The sequence below is a fragment of the Choloepus didactylus genome, chromosome 20, assembly GCF_015220235.1.
Source record: "Choloepus didactylus isolate mChoDid1 chromosome 20, mChoDid1.pri, whole genome shotgun sequence".
NCBI classification, from domain to species: domain Eukaryota; kingdom Metazoa; phylum Chordata; class Mammalia; order Pilosa; family Megalonychidae; genus Choloepus; species Choloepus didactylus.
Window position 1 is genome coordinate 6,674,869 of NC_051326.1, and position 14,193 is coordinate 6,689,061.

Below are 14,193 nucleotides of genomic sequence, written 5' to 3' on the forward strand. Positions count from 1 at the left end.
GAGCGGTATGCCACCCCTACGCAACCTCCTTGCAACACCCAGTAAGAGGTGAAAGGACGCAGAAATGTGGTGCCTGCTCTAGTGCCTCTTGCTGTGAAAAAACCAACCAACCATATGGACAAATAACCCCGACTATGTTTCCATGACCTTTCTTGCTAGCAGAAAATAGCCAAGAACAATATGGAGAAGGCCTCCCTCTCAATTCTGCCTGCAAAATCTTATTTGAAGGACTTCTCTTCAGTGGAAGCCAGTTTTCATCCAATAGATTTTATGGGTTTTTTTTGCTTTATTTTTTTTGAACTTTCCTGATTGCAAGGTAAAAAAGACCTTCTGTAGATATAGGAAGCTGAATGCCAATCAACTATATCCGATGTAGTTCAGGTTCAATTGTGTTCCTCTGTTGCTATAAATGTAATATAAGTTTTATGTGAGGTATCCTCTATTGCACATATCCTAGAGTTTGAATGTATCTCTTCTTTTTGATGCAATTATATTGAGATATACTCACAATAAAATCCATCCAAAGCATACAATCTGCGGTACACGGTATCATCATATAGTTGTGCATTCATTGCCACAATCAATTTTTGAGCACTCCAAATTGAAGAAAAAATATATTAAAAACTATTTTTCATAAAAAGTAAGAAAATAAATAAAAAAGAACACCCAAACCATGTGTGGATATGTGCATGTGTGGACATGATCAACACTCCGCACCAGAGTGGGTTGTGAGTTATTTTACTTAGTGTAATGAACTGTGTAGTACTAAATTGAGATCTGTTTAGTACTAAACCCGAGTATGCTACAAGTAATGATTCAGAATGTTATCTGTGTATCATTGAACATCCATGTCTTATGCGGAGTGAAGAGATGGCAGAGCACACACAGTCCTTGCTGTCATGTTAAGAAATCACACTTCTTGATTTTTCAATCTCCACAGTTAATGTAATGAGATATAGATCCTCCAAATTGGTGGTTTCTTTCCTCTCTACTCTCTTTCTTATTTAAGCATAGTAACTCTTTATGGCTTCGGTTATTTCTTTCTAATATCCAAATGTTGTTATCTTCTTTTCCAGTTCACAAAGAGAACCAGCACGTGAAAAAAAAAGTGCATTCAGAGAAGAATGAAAATATAAATTCAAGCCTTCTCAAGCCCTTCCCCAAAAGGCTGCAGTGACTTCTGCAACACCCCCAACTTCATTTATCTATAGGATGACTCTGATAGCTTTGTGTGAGCTTTTTAAAGTTCAGCCAAGCCAGCTGCATGATCAACAAAGACAATAGCTCCCACACACAGGGGTATGTGGATTAAAGAACCCGATCCATCAGTAAATCTGCCAGATGGCAGTGGAAGAAAGCTTGTAACTCTCTCACTTTCATTCCAACAGCAGCAAACAATGTTCAATGTTTAAAATAAACTCTTCCAGATGAGCTAAAGATAAACTCTGAGGTGGGTGGACTTGAGCTTGCTAGGCTGCAGCTCTCAAGTGTTTGGTTACATTAACACAAAACCCCTGGGCAGAACCCGCTTCTGTCAACAGAATGCTCAGACTCCAACACCTACTGCATGAAGCCATTTCCTGTGCTTTCATGGGTTGGTGGCAGAAACTTGCTTTTTTTCACAAACTAATAATGATTATATATTTCTTTGTGCTCAGAATTTCCTCAAATCATGTGTATAATTTCAAAACACATAAGTGCTCATACTGCAGGTCTGAACAGATAAAATCCTATGAATCTATTTAAAACGTAAAATTCTACTTATTCATTCACTCAACTGCGCCAGGTTCAGGAAGCCTCGTGCGACAGAATTCAATTCATGTAAGCTCTCGTAGCAGCAAAAAACGGGGTGGGGGGCTTTAGAAGGATTTAGAACCAATTCTGCTGTGCCCATAGCTGGATAACTATATAGATTTCTGAAGTATGCTAGAAAAAAAAAATGTTACCAGGTACAAATCTTTTTCTTAAGTCAGAATCTATAACGGAAATGAAGAATTGTGTGACTGATCTTGTTTTTTGAGTATGGGTCCACTTGAAATTCGAATCAACCTTCTTAAATTATACCTATTTAAATAGTGTAGTCTATGATTTCCAGTTTTTCCATCTTTAAAATGGAATCAAAGTGTAAAATCACTTGCAAAGCACTAAATACAGACACTTTTTAGATTTTAACAAAATTTCTATTTTTGGTATTTGACAGTTGTTTTGAAATTTTATTCAACAGCAAATTTCTAGTGATTTGCCTTTGTTTAGTCTTTACAAAGTACTCAGCTTACTTTTCGTAGAAATTCTTTCTCCTTGTACTCACACTTCATGGGCTTGTATTATGGTTAACGACTTGCATTATGGCTAATAACAAGCACAGCTAACGCACACACAGGATTGGTTAGGTTCAACAGAACCGGTGGAGCAAGGGGGCCAGGGGTATGCTCGGGGTAGCCCACTGGCCCTGAGCAGGCATGCGCCACGGGCATCAGCCGGTAGACTTTACTAGAAGAAAAGAGAATCAGTTCATTGCTGCAAATCTGTTAGATGGTGGCTGGTTAAGAGAGTGTCTACTGTCTCAGCAGAAACCCTTACTCTCTGCATAAAAACTGAGGGCTCCATCTAACTTTCCTCTAGGAATAAACGCTCTTCCTCTGTGTTAACCTGTAACTAATTTAACTCCCCATTGTCCAGAGAAGGTTTGGGAAACATCTGAAGCTGTCTGTGGGGGCCAAGCTCCTGATGGGTGATTAGTAACATGTTCTCTCTTCAGTGTTCTCTAGAACATTTGGAAGCAATTAAATATTCAAATATAGGTTCTCTCAGATCTCTGGCCAGACCCAGCAGGTTTCTGGGGGGAGGGAGTTGTTGAAGGCTGATAAATACTATTCCTCACACCAGAATCCTTAGCTGGAAATAGATTTTAAAAATACACTCTCTAGGCTTCCTGGGCCTCCAAGCAAATTGTCTTACAAGATTAGAAATGATATGGGAAAATAGCCTATTAAGAAATAGGAGTTACAGTACACATGAAGACTACTGCTATACAGTGTCTTAAAGACAAATAAGTAGGAACATTGTCCCCAATTCATTAGAGAACCGATGCTGTCCATTAGCCAATAAAGCCTTGGGTTTGGAAGAGTCCTAATGCACAGCGTGCATGTTCATGAGCTAAGAATGGTTTTCACATTTCTAAAGGATTGTTTAAAAATCAAAAGGTAACAAAGACTGTATGTGGCCCACGAAACCTTAAATATTTACAGTTGGTCCTTTACAAAAAAGTTTGCTGACCCCTGGGTTAGGGTTTTGTTTTCATTTGTACTCACCTAACCATTACCTATTACTAATTACCATGACTGTTACTATCTCTAGTCATAACTAGGTGCACCAAGGAAGGGACACCGGATGAGCGCCTATATGGCCAGGCACTTTGCTGAGCACTCATCACTTTTACTCATAGAGCCATCCTTGAAAGTAGGCATTAGCCAAGAAAACTGAGACCCAGAGAGGTTAAGTGATGTTAATATGGTGTTTTCAAGCAGTGAAAACCCTTTTTCAAGTAAATGTTCCTTAGAATCCTACTCCATAAAAGTGAAGTTGGGGCAGAGGGCCAGCAATCTCACTCATTCTCAGAACAAGTTTCAAATAGAAGTCAATTAAGTGAAGGTGAGAGTTAAGTCTCAAGTAGCAGAGATGCCATTTACTTATTTTTTTGCCCAGTGGAATGGTTAGAAGTGAGTCAGCAGAAGGCAGAAAGGAGAGAGCAGTGGGTTAAACAATCTTGGAAATCTAACCAGTCATACTGTAGCTATTAGTCCTCCCTTCCATCAAACACCGGGGTGAGAATGACATCTTCCAAATGGCAGCTCATTTACCTTAATAGTTGGTGTTCCAGATCAGTTTCTAGTTTCTCATCATGATAAATTAATATATCCTATTTTATTATGGTGCCACAAACAAGAACTCTGAAAGGCTCAACCCTTACAAGAAGGTCCAGATCTTCTGAAAAGCATCATGTATCAAAATGCAGCCAGAAAAGATGGTATTAAATGGAAAAAAAAAAAGTTTCCTTTTTAATGAAGTCAAGGTGTAGGACAGATTTATTAGCTTTCATTTTTCCTAGTTGCATTCTGGTGTATTTCCTGCCCATATTTCTAGGTTTAGCAGGTCTCTTTGTAGGATTACTTTCTAAAAAATGTTTCAAAGAATATAATGCAGCTATACCTCTACACCTGCAGACACACCTGTGATGATACAAACAGTGTTTCTTGTATCACAACCCAATGTTCTAACAGAAAACAGAACTGCTGTATGATCTGCCAAGATCCTGCCATTCTTGAAAAGAACTGATACTGGTAACCAGATATTACAGATGGCCTTAAAAAGTTAGTAAGATCAGTGAGTTCAGCCTACCCCTTACTGTCATAATTCCTTTTCCCAATATGAGATGGCTAAAACAGATAATTAAAATTAAGACAGTAGTTCTGATGCTTTAACATAGAGGCCTACAATATTCCTATCTGGACTCAATTATATTGCACACACGCCACTCATTAGTGACTGAATGTTTACTGTATGCTAGGTAGTATACTTGATTCTTAACGGAGGAAAATTATTAAGACAGTTCCTATCCTTGGAGAATTCTGGTTCTAATTGTCTAACTGGTCCTGTGAACAAATAATTAGTGCAATAAGCTCCTAGTAAAGCTACCAAGAAATGAAAACAACGTGGAAAGAGAGAATTGGTTCAGACTACAGGGACTGGAGAAAGGAAGTCACTTGAGGCAATCCTTAAAGGGTAAGTAGTATCACCAGTGAAGGGGAGAAAGCTATTTCAGATTAAAAGAGTAATCTAAGCTAAGACCCAGAGAGGTAAGTTAGTGGACGACTGGTCTATATTGAGCACTGGGTTATACTCTGAAATGATTAGAGCTGTGCTGTCCAAGAGACTAGCCCCTGGCCATATGTGCCTATTTGCATTTAAATTATTTACATTAAATTAGAAATTCAGTTCCTCAGTTGCACTGGACACATTTCAAGTATGTGATAACCATGTGTCTCACGTCTACCATATTGGGCAGTGCATACAGAATTATTTCCATCACTGCATAGAGTTCTATTGGACAGTGCTATAATATAAGAGTACAAAGTATGTCTGTGGCCAGAGTGTAGAGAGTCTCAAATGTATACTAAAGAGTTTAAACTAATCTAAACGGAAGTGGTTTATAAACTACTCCACAAAATCCCTTCAGGAATAGCCTTAAGAGACGCCACCTCTGCCACATTGCTATGACTTGTTTTCTGCACATTCTGCCTCTACATTTGCATAAAAGTTTCTTTTGGAGAAAGAATTCTGCAGCCTAAAAAAAATACAATAAAGTCTGAAACTCACTGTTATGGGTTACTGTAAATGACCAAAGTTTTTTAAGCAGGGAAATGACACAATCAGATTTAGGTTTGTGAAGTATTACCTCTCAAAGCAGGGTGCATGACTTGTAGAAAGAAGAGACTGAAGATAACAAAATCAGTAGAAGCTAATGATAATGAGATGATAAAGGACTGCATTCAATGAAGCTTATAAAGAAATACACAATGAAGAATTTGCATCAGTAAATTTATTCCAAGCAAGAATTGTGCTTGCACTCCAGGCATATTATTTCCACACAGAAACCAGCATTACAGTAACAATATTTAACATTTTTGCCATGAAACTCAAAGACATGTGAAAAATACTTGTAATCCATGCTAGTTTATTTCTAATTTTTAAAATATATTGTGTATTGTTCATGTTTAAAACACATTTTCTGAAATTTTATATTACTGGAAAAATAACTTTTCAGTAATTTCACGATATCCTCATAAATCTTTTTGCAGTACAACTGCAAAAACAAAATTGCTTTTTTGCTTTCTCAAAGACAAAGTGATCAAGCCACACTACTCCTGGTCGCAGATACAACTGACATTCAGCTTTATAAATAGCTCTTTTACCACTTGCCCCTATTTTAATATGCCAACCATCACTTCACTGATATCCCAGAGTTTTCTTGCAACAGACTCGTCCATAGCTTTGGGCAATAGTTCTTCCTCTTTACAATCCCCGAAGTATTTTCCCGACACACCTTCTACCTCGGGTGAAGAGGCTAAATAAATAGAAGTCTGGGCACCTTCTAGAGGAGTTTTGAAAAAAGCCCATGAAACCAAATTGAAAAGCGGTTTGACCAACAGTGGAATGCTTATGTGCCTCCCAAGATTCGTTCGTACAATACCAGGATGTAATACATTTACAGTAACGTTTGTGCCTTCTAAGCGGCGGGCAAGTTCTCTGGTGAAAAGAATGTTAGCCAGTTTGCTCCGACTATAACAAAAGCTTTTATTATAGCTTTGTTCACTATTCAAGTCTTCAAAGTTGATATCTCCATATTTATAAAGTTTGGAAGACACTACCACAATCCTGCTAGGAGCTGAACTTTTGAGGAGCCCAAGGAGAAGATTGGTGAGTAGGAAGTGGCCCAGATGGTTCACCCCAAATTGCATCTCAAATCCATCTTCAGTCTTCATGTAAGGACACTGGAAGATCCCTGCGTTGTTGATCAAGACATCCAGCCTGGGTTCTTCCTTGAAATGTCAGAAAGAGAGCAGTAGCATTATGAACGGAGGCGCCCATGCTAAACCCCATGTCAGCAAAACCAAAAACCTGAGCTAGTTTCTATTTTTTGTAAATGCCTGGCTTGCCCAGAAAATCAAATTTAAATACAGCCCATCAGTTATGGCCCACTAACTTCCTCATTCCTAAACAACCACTTGCTTCCTACTTTGCAAGACCTCCCTAATTAAAGTGGAAACTTAACGTCAGCCAATCAGAACATTTCCTCATTTGCTTCTGCATTCGTCGTATCTAAGCTTCTACCTTCCACCCCCTCCCTGTAGCCCCCTTCTCCTTTCTGAATAGGATGCTACCCCATTCATGAATTGCTTAGGAAAGCTGTGAGATCCTACACTGCATGAAACATTTTTATCAGAACACAGTCCTTTAACTGCTTTTTCTATTGATGTAAATAGGTTTTAATAAAAAAGGCACTTAAGACTGGCAGCTTTTAATGTCAACTGTTAGTCTGTGGATCAGAAAACTATTTGAAACATCAACAATTTTGGTTTTAATTACTGGGTGTAGGATTCCTTTTTGGGTGCTTCTGAGAAAGTACTGATATACATGATTTTTCACTCAATAGCCTTTTTCTCATTTATTAAAATCATGTAGAAGGTAATCTGCCAGTAGGAGATTTAGAAACCGAATTTAAGACTTCATTTCTGGTCTTTAGCTTCTGTAACTTAATGATAGTTACAAGTAACGACACAAATTTCACTAGCAAGTTTACTAAACAATCTGATCAGGACTAAGACTTTTCTTAAAACACAAATACAGTCAATTTGTGGGATGAGAGCTCCTCTGATTTCAGATTTCTCTCCTTAAATTCATTTGAACTAGGGAAATACTAATTTGGGACATATGTACTACTCAGATCATACAAAAATCATAATAAATGTATCTATGATAAAATTAAAAAAAAATATTGCAAGCTACTAAATTCTATTAATTGGCTCAATGAGTTCAATTCTAAGAGAAAAAAAAAACACAAAAACCTGAATTCTTAATAGAGGCCTGGCCTGGTCTCCAGTGCTCTTCACGTGTTCTCTCATTTACTCCTCCCCAAACTGTCTAAGAACCAAAGCACAGAAGTTGGGTGATTTGCCCAATGAAGCAGTGCTCTTAAGTGGCAAAACCAAAGTTGCAAGATGGCATTTTTGACTCCGATGCAACTTCTCTAAATTAGTAATCCAGCCTGCCTTATCTCTAACTGGGATTTTCAAACCATTGCTAGACAGTCCACGCGAGTTAGAGTCCATGTATAGCAGAAGACAGGTCAGCACCATTTATTCCCAGCGCTAATAGTATCAACACCACGGGCAAAATTAAGAATGCTTTATTCCGAAGTTCCCTGAAGGTAAATGGCACCATGGGGAGAGACTCTTCAAGTTATTTCCTTAAAATTGGGACAAGCAATAGAGGCCAGGAAAGCAAACGAAGAATAGTGAGAACATCATTAACAACTCAAAGAAAGATTAAGAAAAAAATATTTAAACAGGCCCTGTAAAAATGTCAGAAACAACCCAGCAGATCATAACAGCTCACAATAACAGCAATGGAGAATAACCGGGATGGAGGTGGAATTAGCAACAAACGCCTTTAACTTCTACTGTAACTCTAGAATCTATTCAGTGCTTTTTTTATTTGAAAAGACCTCTTTCATGCTTCAAGGGACCCCAACTTAGGAGATCCGTATAGTGAGAATTTTGTACTTTGAGCGTATCTCCCTGCCTCTTTCCAGATTAAAACCCTAAAATTCAGAGCGTCCTCATAGGGAAGTCTTTTTCATTCCCTAAATCATAAGTTGGCCTATCCAGCTCTTTCTGGCTCCTCTACATCTCTTTGGATGGGCAGAGAAAAAGAAATATGTAACACGTTCCAGGTGTAAAGACACAGCGATGACCCACAATTAAATTAATTTGAGGTTACATTTCAAATTTCATTGGCCCTTTTGCCAAGTACAAGCGAAAAGAAAAATGTGTTAAATTTCACAACTGTTATCAAAGTCTACCTGTCAGAAGATTAACTATCTCTCATTTCGTCTGTCTAAGCACCTTTGGCTTTTCCAATAGTGAACTTCAAAAAGAAGGCAAGAGTTCACTGGTGAGGGGAAAGAGAGGAGTGTTCTTTTACACTAATCCCTTGGAAGCGTTTCCTGAATTAATCATTTCTGAACCATCATTCTTTGCTGGGCTTGTATTATTTTAAGACTCATTTACTATTTTCTAACATTCTAGGAGATAAATGGCATAAATACCAAAAATGCCAATCTGTGTGAAATCTACACTTCCATTTTTTTTTTCCCTTCTCATAGCCACTGAACCCCCGAATCAGGTAGGGACTTAGAAAAAAACTTAGAAGCAAGGATACCTTACGTATTATCCCTTTATCTAAATACCTTTTAAATGGTTCTGCCCCATATTTCCAAAGTAGCATAGGTATCAACAAGGAGACAGCGACCCAGCCCCAACTTCATTTTAATGAAGAACAGAAAGGCCTACTTCTAGTCCTTCCAAAATCTCTTATATATTAGTACAAGTTCTTATTTTCTTAACCTCTCTGTATTGCTCCACAATGAAAGACTAGCAACAAAAAGAAACCCAAGGTGCTGCGGGAATATTTTAAATATTTGAGGGAAACCCAGTGATACTCTGCTTAACACCACAAAAACTATTACCTCCAGGGGGTTCACAGCTTCAACACTATATTGTGCTATATTCCTTTTGATGATCTCATATCTTTGCAGCATTGCGTTTTCAGCAGTTGCTGTATAAAAAGCAAGTAACACTCTAAAAATCAATGTGAAATAGGAAGTAAGAGTGTCAGTGTCCAATCTGATTCCAAAGTTTAAAAGTTGATGCAGTGACCAAAAGCACATACTTCCCACTAGTAAGTAATTATGGTTATATAAGAATGAAATAAAAATATTTTTTCTTTCAATTATGTGTATTATTTTTTCAAACAGCTACTAAGTTCCTAGTACATAACATAACTGTTTGAACCTAACTACTTAATAAATGAACTGGCAGATAATTCTTTTGACCTAAGGACACCAGGAAAAATTACTATTCACTAAGGGTTCCCTGATCCATTTTCAAGAGACTCCATTTCCTCCAGGCACCTTTCCTATGCTAATTTTAACTCTCCCTCTTCTGAGTGCCCTGTTGCAAGTTACCTGGGTAAGAAGCCCTTCTATCTCGATGGCAACAGAAGACATCCACTTCCGCAGATACCAACTGTTTTAGGAGTCCTAGTACCGCCCCGCCAGGCAGCCGCAGTAGAGAATATGGGTTAAGAGCAAGGGCTTTGGAGACAGAACATGGGCAAGTTACTTAGTTTACCTATGCCTCAGCTTCCTCATAATGTAAATGGGGATATTAATCCCTACCTCATAGAGATACTGTGAAGATTCAAAGATAAATAGCCAACCGTACTTTAATTTCATTGAAACTAAAATAAAGTGTCTGAAATGCTCGGCACAGCCATGGCCACATAAAAAAAAATCCTCCATAAATGTTGTCCCGGGTTTAGAGATTGACCAGTCTAATTGGAAATCAGCCAGGGTCTGGTTAAGGAAGTCGAGAATGGAGTCCCTGAGTCCACTCCTGGCACAAGCCAGATCCAGAAGTGGGTAAAGGGGGCACACATCGGTACCCACCCAGGTCCTTGCCAAGCAACCAGTGACCTCTCCCCAGGTCCAGGCTCCGTGAGAAAAGATAAAGTTTGGTGCAAACTGACTTCTGAGACCAGAAGAGCAATTTAGAGACCTGGTGGATCTACATCTGGAGCATCCTCTCATAAAATGAAATGTACTTCAGAATAGGGCTTATTTTCCTCTTGGGCCCATCTCTTTCTCAAGACTCTTAGAGGGCAGGAGCCTCCCAGTTCTGTTTACCACGCACCTCTTGTTTTATTGCACACTGCAGATACTGCATGTTTTTACAAATTGAAGGTTTGTGGCAACCCCGCCTCGAGCAAGTCTATCCCCTCCATTTTGCCAAGAGCACGTGCTCATTTGTGTCACGTTTTAATTAAGGTAAGTACATTGTTTTTTAGACATAATGCTATTGCACACTTAACAGACCAGTGAACAGTGTAAACACAAGCTGCATATGCGCTGGAAAAACAAAAAATTTCGCGTGACTCGCTTATTTGCGGTGGCCTGGAACCCAGCCCGCCACAGCTGCAGGCATGCCCGGGTTTTTCAGGCCTGCAACTCCCAAGTCGCCTCAAGGTGGTTTTTGCTTTTCTACTCCCCGCCGTGGTCACTCCCAGGTCACACCTCCCTGGCTGCACGGGCGGCCCCTTCGCGGCCCAGTCCCGGCCTCTCGGCCCGCCCCGCCGCGCGCGCCCGGGCCCACACCTGGAGCACCTCCTGGCAGAAGGCGCGCACGGAGCGCAGGGAGGCGAGGTCCACCTCCTTGACGACCAGCTCCCCCAGCGCGCCGGCGTCGGGGCTCGGCCCGGGGTCCCCGTCCTGGCGGAGCTCGCGGCGCAGCTGCGCGGCCGCCTCCTGGGCGCGCCCGCGGTCCCGGCAGCCCATGATCACCCGCGCGCCCAGGCGCAGCAGCTCGGCGGCGGTGGCGCGGCCCAGGCCGCTGTTGGCGCCGGTGATGAGCACGGTCTTCCCGCGCATAAGCGCGGCGTCCCCGCCGCCGTGGAGCGGCCGGGCCCTGGAGCCCGCGAGCCGCCGGGCCGCCAGCCACAGTACCCCACCCAGCGCGGCCAGGAGCGCCACCGCGGTCGCCACCGCCATCGTTGCGCCGGCCCAGAGGGCCCACCGGCCCATACGCGGGGTTCCCGAGGCCCTGAGGCGCTTCCCGGGCAGAGGCCACACCGGGTTAGCCGGGAACTCTGGGGCGCCGTCAGTCGGCCCTCGCCGGCCCGGCGGTGGGGCATGCTGGGACTTGTAGTTTCCTTCTGAAGACACCTGTTTTGATTGGTTAGGAGAGGACGGCGCTCGGGTCACGGTGCCCTCCGCGGAGCCAGCTCGCAGCCCTAGGATGGAGACTGACCACAGGAGCCGAGTTTTCACGCTGACCATAGGATCCGGACCGTAGTGGCGTTCCCTGTGGGAATGCCTAGTGAAGAATTTGAACTTGCAAATATCTTTATAGGTCGGTTTGCAAAGGCCACACTTAGGGGCTGGCTACGTGTGTGTTCCTTTAAGGGGGGGCTTGCCATGCCTCAGGTTACTTACTTTCACCCTCTAGTCCGGCTAAAAATGAAGAAGGGCCTTTTTGTTTCAGAGATGAGACTAAGAACTAACTTACTATGAATCAGCTAGAAGTAGAGTGGACCAGTGGTTCCCAAACTTTAGCGTGCATCAGAATCGCCAGAGGGCTTGCTTAAAAAAAAGGGGCTGTGGGGCTGCCAGTGTTTCTAACTCAATACGTCTGCAATGGGGACTGAAAATTTGCATTTCTACCAAGTTTCCAGTGAGTCTGCTGCTGCTGCTGCTGCTCATCTGGGGACCACACTTCAAGAACCACTCAATAAGACCATTTGACATCGTCCTTATAGAAAAAGGCAGAGTCAGATGGTCTTATTTGACATTGGCAGAGGTACAGTGGGAAAATCTTGGAGTTGTGTAAACATGGACTTCTGAGCAGACCCCGGCTTGGGCCCTTCCATTCATAAAGTGCCCCCTCCCAGGTGGGAAGACGAAAGGTAGTAATGGAAGGGAAAGTACTTTGTAAATTGCAAAATGCTTCATAAATGTCAGGGGCTTTTGCCACAAGGGCCCATCTTTAAGCTGCAAACTTCGTACCTTTTAGATGCTGTTCATTCATATACTCACCCATCCAACAGACACACACCAATATCTTACCATGTGCCAGGCCCCGTGGGAGCTACACAGAAATGGGGCACCACTCCTGTCCTTGGGGTGCTTACGGCTGGTACACAAGTCTTCCCTCCCACCCCCAAATTTCAGAATCTTTAGGATGAGGGGAAGAGGCACAACTTGTATTGTTTGAGATAAACCTCCTAGATGATTTTGATAAACCTCCCCTCCCTTCCATTTAAGAAGGGTATGACATGTAACTAATAGTCATAACACAAAGGGAAAAGGGTGTGATGGCAGAAGAAAATTTCTTAAAAGTGCTGAAAGTGGAGCTCGGAGGTAGGAAAGAGCTCTGTCACTGGGGACTGGACAAGGCCAGGGTCAGGATTCTTGGCAGTTGGGCCTCTGTTCCACTCAGTCCCCAGTTGGCTACTGTGATTCCCTGAGGGCCCAGCACATCTCTCTGTTTCCTCTCTTCCCCCTTCTACCCACTCACATTTTGCCTATTCTTCAAAGCCCACCAAGCTCTCTCCAATTCCTGACCTCTCAGAATCCATCAGCTCTCTCCTTCCTTAGTCTTGCCTGTGACCCTCGTTTGGCACCAAGGACAGACATCTCTGGTGTTGGCTATTTGAGTTTGCACATTTGACCTCCTCTACTGGATTGCTAAGGTTTTAAATTTCCTAAAGGCTGGGATTGTGTCTGAGTCCCTATTGTGGTCTTCACATAGGAAAGTGCCTGAAAACAGCAGGTACTCAAAAAATGTCACAATTGATACATTTTGGACTGGTTTACAGCAAATTAGGGAGCAGATCAAAAGATGTATGCCAGTTGTGGCCTTCTCTCGACTAGAGTCAGGAGTGACATCTGCATGTGTGAGTGGGGTAGAGGTGGAGATAGGGAAAAGGGAGCAGGAGAGCATGTGGGGGAGAGAGGAGGGGTCCCTAGGCAGGTGACTGCTGTACAGCTTAAGCACAGAGCCTGGTGGAATGACTGATATATTCAGTATGGGTTCTAACACCACAGAATTAATAAGAACATTGGTTCAGAAGGCAATATTACACCCAGGAAAGAAGCTTACAGTTTTTGAATTAAACCAGATCTGAATTTGAATTCTAGCCTACCATTTATTAGCTGCACATTCTTAGAAAAGCTGCTTAATCTCTTTGAATCTTAGTTTCTTCATTGACAAAAGAAAGGTAACAATAATACTGTGTCACAAAGGTTTGGCTTGATGATACAATGAGGTAACATGAAAATAACCAGCTCACTGTGCATAACATGTGGGAGATGTGGTTCGTAATTAATATTTGTTGAAAACAAAGCATCACAGCAGAATAACAATGAATGTTCAAGACATGAGGGAAGACACTTTTGTGTCACATTTTGAAGTAGTGGACAAATTTCTCCCCTGCACCACATATAAATGTGGGCAATGCTGCCTGGCCCAAATCCAGAGACTTGAGCTCTGTGGTCCGGAAGCACTTAACCCACCAAGAAAGCCTCCAAGGATCCTCCTCCTGGACGTCTGGCCTGGAGCTCTTAGATGCAAAATGCTCTGTATGGACAACCAGCTGATTTTTTTCTGAGTGCGTTGTGTCAAAATTAGTACACCCATGTAAGCACAGTGACATTCTCATTTTGCATTGATTAAAAAGCTGATCATAGAGGCCACAGAATAAAAGCTACTACTTCCCCCTTTGGAGACCACTATTCATTTCACCTAACCACATCCAAAACTGAGCCATGTTTATAAAACTAAGTAAACCTATAAAATA

The 14,193-nt window shown here is 41.8% G+C and overlaps 1 protein-coding gene across 1 annotated transcript; it reads right to left on the reverse strand.

The window, feature by feature from the left end:
• Nucleotides 1-5,584: 5,584 nt before the first annotated feature.
• LOC119516707 (retinol dehydrogenase 14) lies at nt 5,585-11,481 on the reverse strand. The gene is made up of 2 exons (XM_037813132.1): nt 10,994-11,481; nt 5,585-6,599 (listed from the first exon to the last, which is right to left on the reverse strand). The coding sequence occupies exons 1-2, from the start codon at nt 11,417-11,419 to the stop codon at nt 5,982-5,984; spliced, it is 1,044 nt and encodes a 347-aa protein (XP_037669060.1). The 5' UTR covers nt 11,420-11,481; the 3' UTR covers nt 5,585-5,981.
• Between the last annotated feature and the right edge of the window lie 2,712 nt (nt 11,482-14,193).

Coding starts and splice junctions, on each gene's coding strand:
- LOC119516707 (XM_037813132.1), bottom strand. CDS start 11,419: ATGGGCCGGTGGGCCCTCTGGGCCGGCGCAACGATGGCGGTGGCGACC. Junction 6,600..10,993: donor TCTGCCAGGAGGTGCTCCAG/GTGTGGGCCCGG, acceptor TGACATTTCAAG/GAAGAACCCAGGCTGGATGT.